At 42.4% G+C, this 20,318-nt stretch overlaps 1 protein-coding gene across 1 annotated transcript in view; it reads right to left on the minus strand.

Annotated features, from left to right (window-relative positions):
* The window catches only part of USP28 (ubiquitin specific peptidase 28), a gene marked incomplete at its 5' end in the record, with an annotated part of 42,580 nt that overhangs the window by 9,049 nt on the left and 13,213 nt on the right, over positions 1-20,318 (minus strand). Inside the window, 9 exon segments of the mRNA XM_027772888.1 lie at positions 873-1,067; positions 4,825-5,053; positions 6,840-6,910; positions 9,080-9,297; positions 11,981-12,157; positions 15,046-15,141; positions 15,942-16,069; positions 17,889-18,037; positions 20,019-20,092. Of these exon segments, the coding sequence (XP_027628689.1) occupies positions 873-1,067; positions 4,825-5,053; positions 6,840-6,910; positions 9,080-9,297; positions 11,981-12,157; positions 15,046-15,141; positions 15,942-16,069; positions 17,889-18,037; positions 20,019-20,092 (1,337 nt within the window).

Here is a 20,318-nt window from a genome sequence, read left to right on the forward strand (position 1 = left end):
AAATGATCAGGTAGGAAGATCACCATTGGAGACTTTCTCATGAAGTCTACTTATTTTACAGCTTTTCCTATAACCTGGAAAATCAGCAAAACTACACACATGACGAGAGCACAGGTAGGCAGCCTGCATGATACTATCTCTGCACATCGGAAATCACATTGCAGGCCAGCTGCCTGGCACAGTGGTAACGTGCTGCTCAAGAGCAGCAGATAGATCCTACATGGTGACTGCAGCTCGAATCCACAGCCCAGTCAGTCTGAAATGTGCCAGGTGTGCACGCAAATGTTCAGGACCTACAGGCTGGAGGACTGGAGCGTGAGCAGGCCCTGTGGAGGGCTCATCTTTCCCTGTGTGTGCATGCACCTTCTACTATAAAGAAAGAAAAAATTTTTTTTCTAAAAGAGAGAAGAAAAAAAATCACATTCTATGATCCAGCCACAGTAGCAAACATGGTGGGGCACAGGGACCAATAATGAAGCCACAAGGGAGGCCCAGGTTCAGATCCTGTAAGAATCTCAACACCCCCCCACCCTCCCCGGGCATGCATGCACACCAGTACACAGTGACTCTGCCTGGCAGGCTGGAAGGAGGACGGTGGCATAGTAAGACCCTCTCTCTCGCTCAATAAAATAAAATACACACTCAAAACAAAAACAAAAACAAAAACAAACAAAAAAAACACAAACAAACCAACAAAAAACCCCCCATATTCTAAAGCCACGATTTATCCCACCAGGTTGTGCAATACCATTTATACATGAAATACACTGAGAAGACCACAGCCTTGAGTAGTCGGTTGGCGTGGTCACGGCTGGGTGGGGAGTGCAGCATGCCTGGTACCAGATCACTGCATAAAGGCCCTTCTCAAGTACCTTGTGGTGTAGACGAATCCTGTGGTGTGGAGTTGGCAGATGATTCCATCTGAGGGATTTTGCAAGACTGCTCTTCTTCCCACTCCTCTACTTCCTGCTCAAACCGCCAGTTATCTTCCTGAATATAATGCTTCAGTTCAACGGAGAGGGCGTCCACCTCTGCTAACATCTGGTCCGATTCATCCGGAGCGGCTTCTGAGGAGAAACAGAGTTAAATGGAGTATCATCCAGCAAGATGTCACTAGGAACCAAAGGTCCTATCTGAAAGGAAGAAAGCCAGACATCTCATTTTTCTAACCCCTAACTAAAAATATATATACATACATAATCCATTAGAACTATGGACAATACAAAGCCGACCATCACAGCCCATTAATTTTTTTTTTTTTTTGGAGAGATTTTCACTGTAGGGCGCGTGCGCTCGCCAGACAGACAGAGAGAGACATAGAGACAGAAAGCGAGAAATCACCCCCCAGGGGGGATGGTCACACCGCAATCCCTTCTCCTCCATTCTCCTCTCGGGATCTTGGGCACGCACGCACACCCGCCCGGCGTGAGTTTTAAGCCACCGGGTCCGGGACGTGAACCGCGGTCGACTACGTGGGAGTCCAGCGACATAGCCATTACGCTAACTGCTGGTTCCCCACAGCCCATTAATAACGCCTAGATATTAGTATGTAGACAGTCTTTATCTGTTAAATGAATGAATGAATGAAAGTAAGGATTCAGAGTAGTGGTTGATTACTGTCAATCACTGGATGTACCAAACCTTTTTGACAATTCAGAAAACCATTAGATCCAACAGAAGTTTCAAGCTAAATAGTGGAAAAATGTAACCACTGCACCTGTTATGGATAAGAATATCTATTTCAGCAGGTTAGAGACGAACTTGAAGACACGCATACTGCCTCAAGTTTCACACAATGAAGTGCCATCAGAAAGCAGTAAGGAGCCAGCCAGTGATGCGGAGGCTGAGGCGGCTGGATCTCACTTGGCCAACTGCACAGTCTGGGTCTTGGACATGCAGCCTGAAGAACACACTGGACACGTGCTTGTTCTTCCCCAAAATCCCAAAGAAGGAAAATGGGGAGATAGGATCTAGCGTGACCATCCCCCACAGGAGCACTTCCTCACTTTCCTTCTGCCTCTTTGGCGAGCACATACCCTCTAAAGCAAATTTTAAAAAGGAAGAAAGCAACATGAAGAAATGGTTAAAAGCTGAATAACGCTGGCTCAATTTCGTTTCTGTGACCAAGATGAACAAAACAGCCCATGGGAGAGCAGCACATCCACTTACTGGCTGCCGTCAACCAGACCTTCACTAACCAAAGGGCAGTTCCCACTTGTTTGTTGCTATAATAAAAAACGGACCACGTGTACAATTAACCAGTCTCCTATGTGCCACAACAGCCAGACAGTCACATGCATAAGAAGCCCAGGACCAACTATTCCTCCCTTGACACTCTGAACAATGTGATTTGAAGATCAGTGTCCCACATCCTCTGTCTCCCGACCACACTAACCAATCAGGAAGAGAATGTGCCACCCGGACTGTATGCCCTACTTGTTTGCTTACTTATACACACAGTCTAAGTTTGAATGCTAAAAAAAGAAAAAGCCTTGGGATCAGCAGTTAGCGTTAATGACTATGTCGCTGGACTCCCACGTAGTCGACCACGGTTCGAGTCCTGGACCCGGTAGTTTAAATTCACACCGGGCGCGTGTGTGTGCGTGCCCAAGATCCTGAGAGGAGAATGGAGAAGAAGGGATTGCAGCATGGCCATCCCCCTGGGGGGGTGATTTCTCGCTTTCTGCCTCTCTGTCTCTCTCTGTATGGCGAGCGCACGTGCCCTATAGCTAAAACCTCTCCAAAAAAACAAAAAGCAGAAAAGAAAAAGCCTTTGGTCAAGCAGGTAGCGTGGAGGTTAAGGTGCTGGATGTCATATGGCCCCTGTCTGGTTTGAGTCTTAGACCTGGTGGCTTGAATTTCACTCTAGGAATATGTGCGTGCATGCCCAAAATCCTGAGAGGAGACTGGAGAAGGGATTGCGGCATGGCCATCCCTCTGGGAGGTGATTTCTCACCCTCTCTCTCTCTCTCTCTCTGTCTAGAGTACGTGTCTTATAGAAAAAAAATTTTAAAAAAGAGTAAAATAAGGTAAATAAAAGCCTTTTAATATGTTACATGCTAATTGCTAGTTGTAAGTTTTCTCACAGAAGAGAAAGAGAACAATGTAAAACAGCACAGAACCTGGATCAGAACCAGATTTGAATCTGGGCCTGCCATTTACAGACAGTGTGACTTTGGATGACTGTAGAACCTCTCTGCGTCCGCTACCCAGCTAGACAATGAGGACAGTAAGAACGTCTACCCTTTCAGAGTTGTAAGTTATGAGAGGAATAAATCTGAAAGCACGCATTAGGGAGTGAAATCCCAGCATCAATGGCAATTACCACTGTTCGTCACATTGGTAGCACTATTAAGAGAAGAGAGAAACTGGACACATCCACTTTCAAAACTTACTTTCTTAAGAGTGCAAAAATGCATATTTTTGGGTATCATTGAAATAGAAAAAAAAAAAAACCAGACAATTTAGAAGTTTACTGGGTCAGCAGGTGGCGTGGAGGTTAAGGCGGCTGGATCCACATTCCCAAATGCATGATTCGAGTCCCGGACCTGGCAGCTTGAAGAACACATCGAGCATGTGTGCACGCCTGCCCGAGGAGGAGCATGGAGAACGACTGTGGAGTGGCCATCCTCCTTGGGGTGCTTTCTCACTTTCTCTCTGTCTCTGTCTCTTGAGGTGAGCACACATGCCCTGTAGCAAACTGTCAGATAAGATAACTGTCCACGGACAGACGAGCCAGCCCTGTGGTATGTGGCTGACTAAGGCTCAGTTTCTGCCCTGGATGCCTTAAAAGATGCACCAGGTGTGTGTGTATGCCCAAAATCCTGACAGAAAGCAATGGAGAAGATGGGACGTGGCACGACCACGGCCAGGTTCTCCCCACCTCCCTCTAGAGAGTACATGTGCCCCCTGGCAATTCAAAAGGGGAGGGGACTATAAATGGAAGGCCAATTAAATAAATTATGTATTTTTCTATATAATAGAATTATGATGCAGCTACTGAAAAGAATGAGGAGGGGGCCAGCTGGTGACATAGTGATTAGGCAGCTGGATCCTACATGGCCAATTCTGCAGTTCACAGAGTTTTTTCTAGCTTGAAAAACAAGTCAGGTGCATGTGCGTGCATACCCAAAGTCCTGAAAGGAGGAGAGGTGGAAAAGAAAGGACTGAGGAGTGATCATCATCCATGGGGGGAAGGGTGCTTTCTCACTTTCCTTCTCTCTTAAATGAGCAAATTTAATACCAAAGAAAAAAGAATAAATTCTGCTTATGAAAACATAGATGGCAAACTGTCTCTTGATAAAAAAGGTAAAGAATTGAATAAAAAAAATACCCCATGTAGGGGAAAAAAGTGGAGGAAGGGATAAAAAAAAGTTTGCATATGCATAGAACTTTTCTTGAGGACTATATAAGACATCCTGTAGAAGAGTGGGACTGTCGGCTAAGCATGGAAGGAGGGGCCAAACACTGGTACAGCAGTAGGGCAAAATACTCTGGGAAGGTTCCAATTCCAGTCTTGAGCCCTCCTGAGCACGCCAGGCACCAGCCTAGCCATGACATGGGGCTGGCTGAGGCTGTGGGTGGATTGCACCATTAGGACCTCTGGGGGCGCCATTTGTCTGCCATGAAACAAACAAACTGGGGAATAAAATGGGGCTGAGGAGCAAACATTTGTCCTTTTCTACTCACTTTTATACTGCTTGTACTTTTAAGCACTATTACATAAAAGTATAGTTTACATGTTTTCAAAAGAAGTACAAGACCGTTTCCCTCCCTGGACAGAACAGTTTCCCATGTATCCAGGTTCTGTTAAGATACTTTTACCTGCATTGAAGTGGGGCAGCTTGTCATTAATATACATCAGACAGTAAGCACTAACATTTCTCAGGCCTCCATAGGAATCTCTTTCAAGCTCTTCCCAGGAAGATTCAGTCACAGAGATGTCATTGTACTTGAGCCAGATCTGTCGGGGCTGGTTATAGATGTAGGCCCAGTAGTGTCCCGCGTTCGCCTGTCCTTCGTGAACAAGAACCGCATGCAGGCGATAAGGCACCTGCCAGCAGGAAAGCACAGTTCCTCCGTTAGGCTAAGCACGATAATCTGACAGAGATCATTAAAAGTCAACACATTTTCCAACTATTAGAAAAAAATGACTACACATGTATCTGATTCGGGGCTCATATCCAAATACTCTGCTAATTCCAGACAAGTGACAGGAAGCCTTGCACTCTCTCTGTTATGTCTCAGTGCCCGAATCTGCTGAAGTGGGTAGCTGAACTAGATGACCTCTCTGAAGACAATTTCGACTCTAAGTTTCCATTGAGTATAGATTCAAAACCAGAGATAATCTAGATCTGGTTATCGTTTCAATTCAAAACTTGGTTTATCTAAAAATGCAGTCACCATGACCACTCGAGTTAAGAATGTTTACCATCTTTGGCACCTGAAAACAAGTTTAGCAGCTATTTTGTTCTATGTCTATTTTATTTGGTACCAAAACTGAAGTTGGTGTATTTTATTATAAATCAGTCACATCTCCTTTTGTTTCTTTTTGGGAGTGACTGTTCACCTATCTGGGGTGAAGAAGCTTTAAAAAAAATTTTTTTTTAAATTTTTTACAGGGCAGGTATGCTCATCAGAGAGAGAGAGAAAGCAAGCTGCCAGGTCCGGGACTTGAACTTCAGTCAGCTATGTGGAAGTCCAGCACCTAAACCATCATGTCATCTGCTGGCCCATGAAGAAACTTGTAACTACATACTTCTTTGTTTCAACATTTAAAGAGCACATTATTTTTTTTAATATGGAGAAAATAGAGCAATGCTCAAGTGCTAAGTAAGCACTGATAAAAGAAAACAAAAAAGTTGTGAAATCAATTACACTCACACTCATACTTAATCAGTATACTGACATGTTTTTACCGGTGGTGATAGTTCTTGAAAACAGCACAAAACAGAAGATGGAGAAACTTCAAGGTTTTATAAGCTGAACTGCTTTTTCGCAAGGAATTGTGCCTCCATGCCATTCAAGGAACAGGGCTGTCCTTCGGCAAACCGTATCCACTCACACCGCAAGGCCATGCCCCTAATTGGAGGTTCTTCTTCTCTCCATATCCAGGGGTGTTATTTTAAACAAAAATATTTGTGTATAATAAGAATTTTTACTCTGTGTAACTCTCTTTTGGAGTGATAAACTATTTCAGATATATAGTCAGCAGGTGGCAGGGTGGATAAGGCGCTGGATCCCACAGGGCCAACTCTGAGGTATGACTCCCAGACCTTGCAGCTTGAAAAACACTCCAGGCACGTGTGCCTGTGTGCCCCAAATCCTGAGAGGACAATGGAGAAGGAACTGCAGCATGGCCATCCATGCTGGGGGGTAATTTCTCCCTCTCCCTCTCACTCACTGTGTTTTTGTCTGTCTCTCTCCCGTGAGCACACATGCCCTATGATGAAAATCTTCAAAACAAAAAGTTATCACAGAAATGAAGCGTGAAAGCATGCTGCTAAACAAAGGACCATCGTGCTTTAGAAAGGATGGTTCAGTTTTCCCCAATGCACTACTTCAACCTTGTAAGAAATTTTTATTAGTATTTGACAGTAAGCCTTTCTACTAGATGAAAAAATATCACAGGGCAGAATCAAAACAAGTATTAGGTTGTGATTACTAGTCAGAGATGTATTGTTCTTTTTAGCCTAAAACAAAATAAAATAGTATCAATTTCTAGCTTAAGTTTATTCTTAGATCTTGGGGCAATGCCCACTGGCTTCGAAGGAGCTATCAGATTTTCTTGTCTATCTACCATCATGCCTCGACTACCCGCCCATCAACTCTCATCCTACCTGACGAAGGAGAGGGTCACAGTACATCTGCTCAATAGTCTGGGTCGTGCTTGCAATACAATTCTTTAAATCTGTTTAAAAAGAAAAAAGAACACTTCGTTAAAATCATCTCATTCCGTGTCACATGGGCTGCTTCGCCTAAGCAAAGAATATCGCCTATCTGTACCCAGGGTGCTAATGATTTCGACTTCCCTTAATGAGCCGCAAAGTAGTACAAGTTGAACATCCCTAACCTCCTTTTTTTTTGAAGAGGTTTTTGCTATAGGGCATGTGCGCACGCCAGAAAGAGACAGAGAGACAGAAAGTGAGAAATCATCTCCAGGGGGGATGGCCACGCCGCAATCCCTTCTCCTCCGTTCTCCTCTCAGGATCTTGGGCACACATGCACATGCACCTGGCGTGAGTTTTAAGCCACGGGGTCCGGGACGCGAACCGCGGTCTACTACATGGGAGTCCAGCGACGTAGCCATTACGCTAACTGCTGTTCCCAACATCTTTAATCTCAAACCCAAAATGCTCCAAATGACCTCACGCAGGCACATGACACAGTTTATTCTGTACTATCAAAGAAAAAGACCCTCCTAACCCCTTCAACTACAATACAGTGTTCTGTACACATTTCTATTTTCTAAAACAAGTACTCCCACCTAAAGGGTAATAAAATGGCATGTACACAGGTCAGTAGTGCCTCCAGCTTTGTAATGGTAGATAAAGCTACCTTCAGGTTATACGTTGTATAAGGCATATATATAAAACCTAAATAAATTCTGGATTTCAACATAATCTTATACACAAGATATCTCATTATGTATATGCAAATATTCTAAAATCCAAAATACTTCTGTCCCAAGTATTTCATATGAAGGATAGTCAACCTGTATATAGGATTTTTTAAAATTTTTCGTTGCCAGAGTGCCAGAGGGTGCTTTGCTCACCAGAGGCAGAGAGACAGAGAGGGAGGGAGAAAGCACCCTCACAACAGGGTGTGGTCATGCTGCAATCCCTTCTAAATTTCTCCGTCTTGTTAGCATTCGGGGCACATTATCATGTTTTTCAATTCACTGGAGCTAGGATTCAAACAGCAGTTGGCCATGTGCAACAGGGCCCCCTGAGCTACTAGGTTCAAGTGCTGGCCCAATCTGTATTCGGATTTAGAGTAATGAGTACTTTAGCTTATGAAGGCTTTAGTTCAATATAATTACATTAAGATTTTTAAAAATTAAAAAGATTTTTTAAAAATTATCTGATAATTGGCACCAAAATTTCTTAAGGAGAAAACTGTCTAAATTTAGAAAAAGACCTCAATGGGCCACTTGGGTATAAAATCTTTGTCCCAGTTGATAGGTTATGAAATGAGAACGCAGAACAAAGTTAGAGCTAAATTTCTCTGAATAAGAACTCGGGAGTAATCCAGAGTTTTATTTTTATTTTTATTTTTATTTTTTTTTATTCCATCCATAAAAGGAGAAAAGAAGGGGAGACGGAACATCTGAGCGAAATGGCAGTGAGGACAAAGGCCCTCAAACAGAAGGCCGGGAAACGCCGTCTCACACCGGACACTGCTCAGGTTTCCTGGGCCTCGGCAGCTCCAACAAAGCATGCTCCATGGAGAAAACACTTTCAGTCAAGTCCAGAGCCGGCCCCATGGCACAGTGGTTCACCGCTGTGTGGAGGGAGCCACATCCCACAGGCCAAACTAGTTTGAATCCTGGCTCCGGCAGCTTAAGAAGCATGCCACGTCCACGTGCACACATGCGCAGGATCCTGACAGGAAGAATGAACCAGGAAAAGGAGACCGGCGCGATCAGGTCTCACTGGGGACGATGCTTTCTCTCTCCCTCTTTTTCTCCCTCTGAGCTTTGTGCTTATGTACCATCTGGCATTAAAACAAACAAATAAAAAACTGGAAATCTAAAGATTAAGTATGGAACAACTGAAGCCAGAGTGCAGATAAAGTTCTGTAGGAGGAATCAACCAATGCAGAAAATCCCAGCAAAGGCATCACGCATGTCTTCAGTGTTAGGAACCCCCAGAGTGCAGAGGAGAGAATCTGGGGGGGCTCTTCCTATAGCTGTCTAGGGGCTGTGGACCAAGCTTACAGGTCACTGCAAGTGCAAAAGAAGTCCAAGTCACCACGCCCAAACTCAGCAGCACACGCAGAGCAGGCGCAGCACCAAGGCACCAGTCAGCCGTACAGGAAAGGCCAAGAGCAACTGCGAGACAGTCTGAAAAGGGCTGACCTTGGATATCTTGTTCAATCTCACTTCTCCACCTCTGAAGGCAGGTCTTAACAAAGTTCATCTCTTCATCCGACACGGTTCGAGGAGCTGGGTGTGCAGGCATCTCCATAGCAGATCGGGAGGGTGTCGGTGGCTTATTCATGATCTTAGACTCGCATAGAGAATCTTCAGGAGAAGAAAAAGTACCTTCAGCATCCAGAGAGCTTTCCGTACTTGTACTGAAAGAAGACAAAGACCACGTTCATATGATCATTTCCAAAAGGTATGTTAGCCTAAATTAATAAGGTTTAAAAAACAAGCTGCTAAATGAAAAAGAACAACTATTACTGAGTACTGACTTTGCAAAGATATTGAGCCAAAACCTTTTCTTTATATATGTCATCTCATTTTTTTCTTTTCTTTTCTTTTTTCTTTTTAAAGGCTTTTGTTAAAGGGTGTGTGTGCTCACCAGAAAGAGACAAAGAGAGAGAGGGAAAGTGAGAAATCCCCGCTCAGGGGATGGCCACACCTCAATCTCCTCTCCTTCCTTCTCTTGGGTTTATGGGCATGCACACACACATGCCTGGGATATCTTTCGAGCTAGCAGGTCCAGGACTTGAACCACAGAGTTGGCCATGTGGGATCCAATGCCTTAACCACCACACCACCTGCTGGTCCACATCATCTCATTAAATACAACTTATTTATGAGGCAGATGTATTACTATCTCTATTCCCTATTTTACCAATCACGAATGTAAAGCTTAAACTTACCCAAGTTTAACCCAGCTAGAAGGTGATGAGAAAGGGATTTAAACCTAAATCAGCCTGAGTTAATGGTTCATGCTATCACTAAGTATTATATAATGCCTTCTCGAAATGGAGGAGAAGGGATTGAGGTGTCACCATCCCCCTTGGGAGATGCTTTCTCATTCTCTCTCTATAATCCCACCCCTAAGCCCCAGAGAGCAGACATGATCTTTGGCAAAAATAAATAAATAAATAAAGAGACCAGTAAATGGTGTAGTGGTTATGTTGCTGGACTCCCACATGGCTGACTGTGTTTTGATTCCTAGAAGGAAATGGAGAAGGGACTACAGCGTGGCCATCCCCTCTTGGGGTGATTTCTCACTTTCCTTCTCACTGTCTCTGTCTCTGTCTCTCTCTCCAGTGAGCACATGTGCCTTATGGCAAAAAAATCTAAAAAGCAAACAAAACGTGAAGCATTAGCTGAACATCCAGCTCACAGGCACCCTCACCAGGTGGCACCCTGAGGGAGTTCAGAGAGCTGTGTCAAGCCTGAAAATCCCAGTATTACCACTCCTTAGCCACATATCTAAGGAAAAGGGATTAGGTTCAGGAAAATAATGTCCTGCCTTCTCTGCTGAATGTCAATATTAATTTCTTTACCTCAGTGCTGTAAGCTAACAGAGGATGAAGTATGTAAAGCAAACGTTCATTTGCCTCCTCCTGTCACACAAGTCAAACTGCAAACAGACAAAAAGCAGGAAAAAGAAATGAGCTTCTAACTGTACTTAGGTTTCTGTTTCTCATAGAAACTGAAGAACATAAATTTCCTTTAGCTTTGACTTAAAAGAAAATTTTCAAATCTTTTTAAAAATTTTTATCTTAAAAAAATTTTATTTGCATTTAATCACATATATCTTTGGTGTATCACATTGCTTTTTCCGACAGAATAGCATGCATATCAGTCGAGACAAAGACAGTACTATATACATTATCATCAGCAAATAGCTTTTCATTTTTTTGTGAAAGAAACTCTTAAACCCCCATTTGTGCCTTTCTCACATGCACAAAACACTGGAGGGGATCTCTTTTCCCTAAGGTCCCACACATACGGGAAAAACTCACTATGTGCAAGAAAGCAGACAGCTCGGTCTCAGAAGAGAACGCACCCCCCCACACACACACAGTAACTTTAAAATCTATTAGTAACATCAAGCAGTACTAATTTATTTGATTAAATAATTTGCCCAACACCTTTTTAAAAATTAAAACCACTTATACTTCACTAAATACCTGAAAATACTCTATTTTCTTAAAAAAAAAAAAAAAAAGTAGAATATAAACATTCGAAGCATCCCTCCATTCCCAGACTCACGCTACTACCTAGAGATAACCCTTCACAACATTTGGTGTGTTCTATCCAGATAAGCACTCCTTTACATACACAGATGAATTCATATTAACGCGTGTGTGTTGAGGGGGCAGGGAGAACGGCTGGGGTTGTTAACATGCTGGTCTTACATTTTTGGTGTGTGGGAGCATGCTGCTGTCTTTATTTGCTGGAACACACATTACAAATGTGATCCACGCTGACTTAGCAGCTACTCCAGACTATAAAGACTTCTGAATGAGGCTGGGTTGGAATATAATCAGAGGGCTTCGGTGACTCGGCCTTCTATTTCTTCACTAGACAAGTTCCTCTAGTCTGTCCTCTTAAATTCCTAGCCAGTTCTGGTTTATATTGTAATCTTCTGCTCATGAACATTCGCTCTTTCCTTGGTCTTTTCTTGGTCATTCCTTGGTCATGCACATTTCATAGGTAATGGGAGAATGAGCAGCTTTGGAAGAGCAGGGCTGGGGTTTCCTCTGGAAAAAGCCCTTCATGGCAGTTAACTGGCTCAAAAAATACAATAGGCTTGCTGGGCAAAAAACACTCTGAAACAAACAGCCTGATAAACCTCTGGAACAATCCCAACCACCATGTAGAGAAGACCGGGGCTGCTGGAATTATAAATACTCCCACCTAGGTAACAGCTGGTAAAAATCATCCCTTTAAGACAAAGAGCTCATGGCCCTTTGAGCTCTTATGGATGAGTATTAATCAGGTGGAAAGACGCACAGTGCCAAATTAACCCAGGAAACTAATATGCATCATTTTAAACATGTGTTTCCTTACCTTTCCTTTGATGCCAGGTCAGAAACCGGGCAGTGCACTGAAGCAAGTGGTAAGGTCCTGCATGGGCTGCTTTGAGGACAGCTTTCTGTGGCAGGTTTGGTGCTAGCAAACTCAATGACGTACTTCAACATGTCTGGGAGCGGGAACCGTGCTGGGCCTGAACCATACTTCACATACCTAGAGGCAAAGACAGCGGTACTTCACCAGAGTCTGGTTCACATTTAAGACAGGCTGACAACAGATCTGTTTACTGTATGGAAGGTCCTGGAAAGGTCCATGTTCCTGAAGACTACACAATATTTAATAGGCTACTCCAAAAAATCTACCAGTCAAAATTCTCTAAATATAAAAGTAAAAACTGCTAACAAGCTAAAGTTTTATATTCCGCTGAAAACACTCAAATGGGCTCGAAATTAAAGTCATGCTAATTACGCTTTCTCTGGATGTCATGTCATATTTAGGTTCTAGTCATAAAAACTAACTCTTTCTTAAAGGAAAATATATTTACTACTGGTACCCAACTCTGAAAATAACTCCAATGAACTATTGCTCAAAGGGTTTTTCTTTGCTGCTCTTTACACCAACTACTTTACTATAGAGAAAAAAAAAAAGCTAGAAATGGAAAGTATAAATAAGAGGGTTTAAGTGGCCAGCAAGTAGCGTGGTGGTTAAGGGTGCTGGACTCCCACATGGCCAACTGCATTTTGAGTCCTGGACCTGGTGGCTTGCTTTCTTGCTTTGCCTCTCTCTCCCTCTCTCTCTCTGTCCCTCTTTGGTCAAATTAAAATAAATATATAAATAGATAAGATAAATAAAGTTAAATAAAATAATTCTTTAACAAATAAAGAGGGTTTAAGAAAAGCATTAGCAGCTTTCTCCTTCAGAGTTTTTTTTTTTTTTCCTTTTTAATAGATTTTTGCTATAGGGCACATGCGCTACCCAGAGAGACAGAAAGTGAGAACTCACCACCCCCCAGGGGGGATGGCCAGGCCACAATCCCTTCTCATTCATCTTCCCCTTGGGATATTGAGCACACATGCACAAGTGCTTAGCATGAGTTTTAAGCCCCCAGGTGCAGGACTTGAACCGCAGTTGACTACGTGGGAGTCCAGCGACATAACCATTATGCCATCTGCTGGTCCCCAGGGTTTTAAGTATTGTATTATTTATGCTCATTCAATAGTATGGGCCAGACAATCTTTTTAGGATGAGTGAAAATAAGCATCTTCAAGTATGTGACCAAAACAACAAACAAATACTTTGGTAAGATCTAACATTCTGCTAGCACATTACATTAGACTGAGTAGAGATTCAGATTAAGGAATTCTAGGGTTCACTAAAGTACACAGAGTTTAAATGGTACAGTAATGCCCTGAACTGGTTGGTATAAATGGCCCCATAATTCTTGGATGCCATTTTTTTCCCTAACCAACTGAATTTAATTTGTTGCATAATAAGCCACTGAACAGCTTTCAGCTAAAAAATACTAAATTTGAGGAGCCAGCAGGTGATGTAATGGTAAAGGGCCCTGGACTCCCACATGGCTGACCGCGGTTTGAGGCCTGGACCTAACGGCTTACTCTCTCACTTTCCTTCTCTCTCTCTCCCTCCCTCCCTCCCTTCTCCTCTCTCTCTCACTCTGTCCCTCTCTGGTCAAATTAAAATAAATGAATTAATAAATAAAATAAGCTCAACAAAATAATTATTTAAAAAAAATACTAAATGTAAATAAAGATATTACCAAATGAATTAAAGCCCAATTAAAATTTGCTTTAGGAAGGGAACACGATTCTACTCAATTAAGAAAAACGTTTTTATAGACCGCAGATTAATTTTTTTTTTTTGGAGAGGTTTTTGCAATAGGGCGCATGCGCTCGCCAGACAGAGACAGAGAGATAGAAAGCAGGAAATCACCCCCCAGGGGGGATGGCCACACCGTAATCCCTTCTCCTCCATTCTCCTCTCAGGATCTTGGGCACGCACGCACACGCGCCTGGCATGAGTTTAAGCCACCGGGTCCAGGACTCGAACCGTGGTCAAATACGTGGGAGTCCAGCGACACAGCCATTACGCTAACTGCTGGTCCCGAACGCAGATTAATTTTTAACACCCATCATGCATGTGTGCTTCTCTGAGTGGAACAGACTAGCGCTTCAGTTGAACCTGGGTACCTTTCTCTTTGGCTTCCTTCTTTTTCTGGTCATTTTCCTTCACATGTTTTAGGAAGCTACCTCTGCTCTTAGAATGTTTAATATGCTCAATACAAGCATTAATTCTCTAGGCAAGAATCTTGCCCTTAACTTCTTTGTTCACAACAATGCCATCAGCATGCTGGGTAACACTGTAGACTCTTCCAGTTATGCCATGGTAACATTTCCGGGGCATTCCTTTTTGAACAGTACCCATTCCCTTGATGTGTACAATATCACCTTTCTTGTGGATTCCCATAGATGTTGCCAAAGGAACAACTTCGTGTTTTCTGAAAGGCCTAGAGAACAGTTCTCAGGTGCCTCTCCTCTTCCCCTTTGTGTTCATCATGTTGGTGAATTACTTAAAGATGGCAGTTCCCTCTTGGATACCTTTTACAAAGAAATAGTCACTTGACATTTTTCTTCTCTCAGTAAAGTCAAAGAAAGGGACTAGTATGGAAAGCCAAAGAAAAATAATCACCTTCTGTATCAAAAAGGACATTATAAATGAAAATACTAGTGGGAAATAAAGTCCAAAGTCATATGTTAGAGAGTAGATGGCAATAGCACTTCGGCATCACTAATTTAAAAGAGAAATGGAGAGGCTAGCAGGTGGTGTGGTAATTAAGGTGTTAAGACTCCCACATGGCTGACCGTGGGTCAAGTCCCAGACTTGGTAGCTTGCTTTCTCACTTTCTCTTCTCTCTCACTGTCCCTCTCTGGTAAAATTAAAATAAATAATTCTTAAAAAAAAAAAACAAAACTTAAACTCTGAATCAATTTTAATTATAAACAAATTATCTGATTTTAATATTCTACTCTTCTATTAATATTCCACTCTTTACATTTCTAAGCACAAAGGTGTCTACAACTCACCTTTCCAGTTTTTCCTGCAGAACTTTTATCTCCTCCTTCAACTTTCGAATGCACTCTCTCTTATTTCGAATGAGCTCCTTGCTCCTGTACATATACCTATGCAAATGACAATCCCACAAACACAAATTATATTTAGAAACATTAATGACACAAAGTCTCAGCAAACTATGGGTACAAGGAAACTTCCTTTATCAGATAAAGGACACCTATGAAAACTGCTCACCCGACACCATACTTCATAGTGAAAGTCCCCTTAAGACCAGGAAAGAGGCAAGATGGCCCACTCCGACCACTTCTACACAGTGTGTTCCTGAAGGCACGGCCATGCAATAGGTAAGTAAACGAAATAAAAGGCATGCAGAGGGCAGGCCCTGTGGTGCAACAGGTAAGCCCTACACAGAGGAAGCCAGATTCCACATGGCTGAACAGAGTTCAAGTCCCAGCCCTGTTAGCTTCACCCTAGGTGTGCACACGTGTTTGGGATCCTATCGGGACGGAGGACTGGAGAAAAGAGAATTGCTGTGTGACCAGGTCCTGTGAGGGGGCACTTTCTCCCTCTTACACCCTATTGTTCCCCAAACGCCATCACCTTTCACTCTCTTTTTATGTCTCCTACACATGCACACTTTAGCATAAAAAAAAAAACAAAAACAAAAAAAAACCACCATGGCCTAGTGGTTAAGGTGACTAGATTCCACATGTCTGACCACACAGTTCAAGACTCAGACCCAGTGGCTTGGAAAAACATGCCAGGCACACGTGCATGCATGCCCAAAATCCTGAAGGGAGGGGAAAGTGGAGGAGAAAAGATCAAGGTGATCTCTGAGCACTGTCCCTAGTACATGCTCATTTTCACTGCTGCAATACACCAGGAAGACAACCAACCAGACGCTCACCTGTCCATATAAATAATCTGAGGGAATTCCAGCTTATTGTGAATTTTCTCTGGCTGCCCAAGGGACTGATTGAACTCAAATCTTGAGAGCTCAAAGGTCAACACTGGAGGTAGCTTTGTAAACCAACGCTATGTCAGGAGCAGAAATGTGGGAGAAAGAAAAATTAGCTCTAAAAAATAACACTAGCCAGATTTAAAATATCCATCAAACTTTATTCTTCGTGTATAGAATTTATATTCAAATCCAACTCACACTAGAGCATTTTTTTCCCATCCCTAATCCTAAAGGAAATGAACAATCCTACCCTCTTAGAGAATATGTTTAAATATTCCTGAAGAGTACAAACTTACTAGCCAGTCAACAGTGTTTTTTTTCCTCAGTCATCATCCTCAGAACCACCCCCCTTGGGTAGGTAAACTGCAGTGAGCATCTACACAACTCCTTCACAGAGTCCTCAGTACTCAAGTGGTTCAAAACCTGAAGAAAACAGCTAGAACAGCTGAAGAATGAGAAACGACCATCTGAACAGCCCATGACTGAGGAGACAAATGTGTCCAGGCCTCAGGTACAAACACTAGTATGTGTACACACATTAGGTACTATTTAGTCTACTAACCATAATTGAAATCCCCTTTATGTCTAAACAGGAAGTCTGAAATAGCCTAATTTTATGATTTCTCAACCTTCTGAGAAAAATATCTGAATTCTAGAAATTGCAGATATTTCATAAGAAAGCCAGTCAAGTCAACCTACAAAGTTACCTTAATTTCAAGAAAGAAAAGCACTGACCTCCAAATTTAAAAAAAAAAAAAAAATTTTAATTTCCAGTTACTGACCACAGACGAAGAAAAGCTTAACCAGGGAAGGCACTGCTTTCGATTCATCTGCATGTCCGAGGTTCTGGCGAACCTCTAAATGCTCCCTTTACCAAAGGTGCAAACAGTGTTCCCTTCAGGTACTCATTGGCACGATAAGGTGAATGCAGATGGTCTGCTCAACTACCTTGGGGCTAAAGCAAGGTGACTTTCTGTTTGCTTTCCACCTGTTATTATAGTTCCCATCCTTGACTACAGGACTGCAGAGGTCTAAATGGCCATTGAACATCCCCTCCCTACTTGCACAGACAGTCCAGACCAGATGCTTCCCACTGGGAACGAGTTCTTCCCTCAAAAAATGAGGGAGGCAGCAGCTCTCTCTGAGTCCCCGAGGGCCTCAAGATCATGCACTTGCAAGAGGCTCAAGATAGCCTCCCCGTTTTGAGTCAAGACTTCTTTTTCCCACAGCAATTATGATGCTAGACTTGTTTTGACTCAAATGTACAATTGGAGGTTAATGACCAAAACTGTGTAGTGCTGACAACTAGGCTACAAATGCTACTCACTAACGCTTAACCCAACTGGAATGCTGAGAATATGAAGTACCCTTGCTCACCCTCTAACTCCCCCCATTTCGTTCCAACCCACGAAAATAAACAAGTAAATAAATAAATAAAGGAAAGAAAACTAAATTAAAAAGTGTTAAAGCAAAGGCAGAATGTACAATTGAGAACAATAAACACTGTAATAGGGAAAATATTCTAAATGGCATACCATAGGAGTTAATCACTGTACTTTTACCCTCCGAAAATATGGAGGCAGTGGGTTCTCCCTACTCAGGTACAGGTAGGCTTCAACAGAAAGAGAGAGACTTGATCATACTTAAAACATCAGAAGCAGCATACAACCTTTATTATGATTAGCTCAAATGCATAGTTTTAGTACAGACTTTCTTTATCAAAGCGCTAAGACTCGCTGACTCAACTCATGTCAACTGATGAGAGACTTCACACAAATTCAAAACCTGGCAAGTGTACAATGACTTGGTTTGTGATGGGAAACTTGTGCCTGAAAGCTCATGCTACTTAACTGGCCTTGTCATGAGGACAGCAGACAGAAACATGCGCCTCACCTCTTGTCCGTACTTCACTGAGTGATCAGAAGGAAGAAGCCCAACGTCGCCCTCCACCATGGCCCCTTCCAGACACTCGTCTAAGTTGCGATAACCGTTTACCTGAAGGGGATACTGGCCGAAGGTCTCATTGTTACAAAAGGGCTTTCCTAGGCAAACAGAGAGACTGATGTTGAAAGTCATCGCTGTAATTATTTAAAGCCCATTTTCTGGCTCCACAAGGACAGTATCTTTTAAAATGCAGCAGCTTCCTGAACACTGGTTAGAACTACCCTGGAGCCTATTGGGTGACCTCTAGTGAGCCAGTGGGCCAAGCATTGACCATTAACCACTGCTAATCACGCCCAAAGAAAGATGATCAGACATTAAGTACCTCCTAATTAAACATTTTCCTGCCCCCTGTAAATCAGTCTGGCCACAGGTTCAGTCTTACCTGAATCTGACAAACCTCTAGCTCCAACCAGCAATTTACAAGAGGAGCAGAGGAGTATGTTAAATATGTATCATGGGAATGCACACAGCAAAATTTCAGACTGGGGTAGATACTCGGAAACCAGCCAGGTTCTCCAAAAAAGTACATTTCAAAGAAGAAAAGATGAAGGGGGGAACGTGTAGATACAAAGAGAGACTTAGAAGACATACCAACTGTGAGTGAGTAACATTGGGACCCTGTTTAAAACAAACTACAAAAATAAACTTTATTTTTAAAAATTATGTAAACAAATTAGAAATCTGAAAACTGATTAAATAGTCAATATTTTAAAATGCTGTTTGGGGGGCGCTGACAGGTGGTGTAGTGGTTGGGATGCTAGACTTCCACATGGCTGACCACGGTTCAGGTACCAGATTAGGTGGCTTGCTTTCTCTCTCTCTGTCTCTCTGGTTAAATTAAATAATAATAGTAATAATACATAACATAAAATAAAATATTCTTTTTTAATTAATTAATTAATTAATTAATTAAAATGTGGGCCAGCAGGTGGTGTGGTAGTTAGGGGCAATGGATTCCCACATGGCCGACTGTGGTTCAAGTCCCAGACCTGGTGGCTTGCTTCTTCGCTTTCCCTTTCTGTCTCTGCCCAGTCAAATTAAAAAAGAATAACAAATGGAATTAAATAAATAAATAATTCTTTAAAAAAAAAAAAATGCTATTTGGGGGACCAACAAGTGGCATGGTGGTTAAAGAGCTAGATGCCCACATGGCCGACTGCAGTTCAAATCTCAGACCCGTGGCTTGAAAATTACAGAGTGTGTGTGTGAACATGCCTAAAATCCTGAGAGGAGAATGGAGGAAAAAGGGTCACAGTGTGACCATTCTCCCTAGAGGGAGATTTCTCTTTCTGTCTCTTTCTCTGCCTCTCTTTCTCTCTGGTGAGCACACACATCATATGACAAAAACCCAAAAGCAAAAACAGAAGAAAAAAAAAAAATCAAAACTAAACGCTGTTTGGCAGTGGTAGTGATACTGGATTATGCTTTGAAAGGAATATTTGGGAGGTAAAAATAGATGAGAGTTAGATGAGGAATGACGGCCAATGGGCTAATGGTTGTTGGGTTCATGGGAATTTTGATACTGCTATTTGCGTGTAGCCTGAAATTCTCTAGTTGGAAAAAAAAATTATGTATCCAACACACAGCTTAGACAAGCCTCTACCACAGATAAACATTTGTGGCAGTTCAACTCAATAAAACCTTTTGAGATTAGATAGCATATCGGAAAAAGCAATGCAGAGAAAACTGCATTACCACACTGCGTGTCTGACATGAATGCTAGATTTGAGCTGTCCACAGTGACACAGACACTTCCAGGCAGAACCAATATTCAGCACTGGGTCTGTCCGATTCTCAAGTATATTTATTATGCCACCCCCAAAGGGTACAGTAAGAGAGACATGGTCAAGGGGCCGGCAGGTGGGATGGTGGTTAAGGGCGCTGGACTCCCACATAGCCAACCAGGGTTCAAGTCCCTGACCTGGCAACTTGTTTTCTCTCTCTCTCTCGTCTTCTCTGGTCAATTTTAATTAAGTAAGTAAGTAAGTAAATCAAGGTAAATAAAATAATCCTTTTTTTTAAAAAAAAAGATAAGGTTGGAAGTCTAGAAATAACTAACATTCAGGTTAGAGAATTTACCTTCACGAACCCCTTCAGTCAGGAAAGTACCGTAGAATAGCTGCACCATTGGATTTTCAGATTTGTTCCTGGAACTACCGCTTTTAAAAAAGGGAGACAACTTTGTCAGATCTGAATCAGACACACACTACCCCAAACCCAACTATGATTCAAAAGCAAAAATAGTGTATTTTCACTGACCACCCCCCCCCAAATGCCATGCGTAATCTGTAATAAGTAAAGCATTATTTCTGTTCAAACATTTACTGCTTAAAGTCTTAATAGGAGAGTCACTTAGACTGCTAAATACAAGCATTTATT

This window comes from Tupaia chinensis, unplaced genomic scaffold, assembly GCF_000334495.1.
Source record: "Tupaia chinensis unplaced genomic scaffold, TupChi_1.0 Scaffold000311_2, whole genome shotgun sequence".
NCBI classification, from domain to species: Eukaryota; Metazoa; Chordata; class Mammalia; order Scandentia; family Tupaiidae; genus Tupaia; species Tupaia belangeri.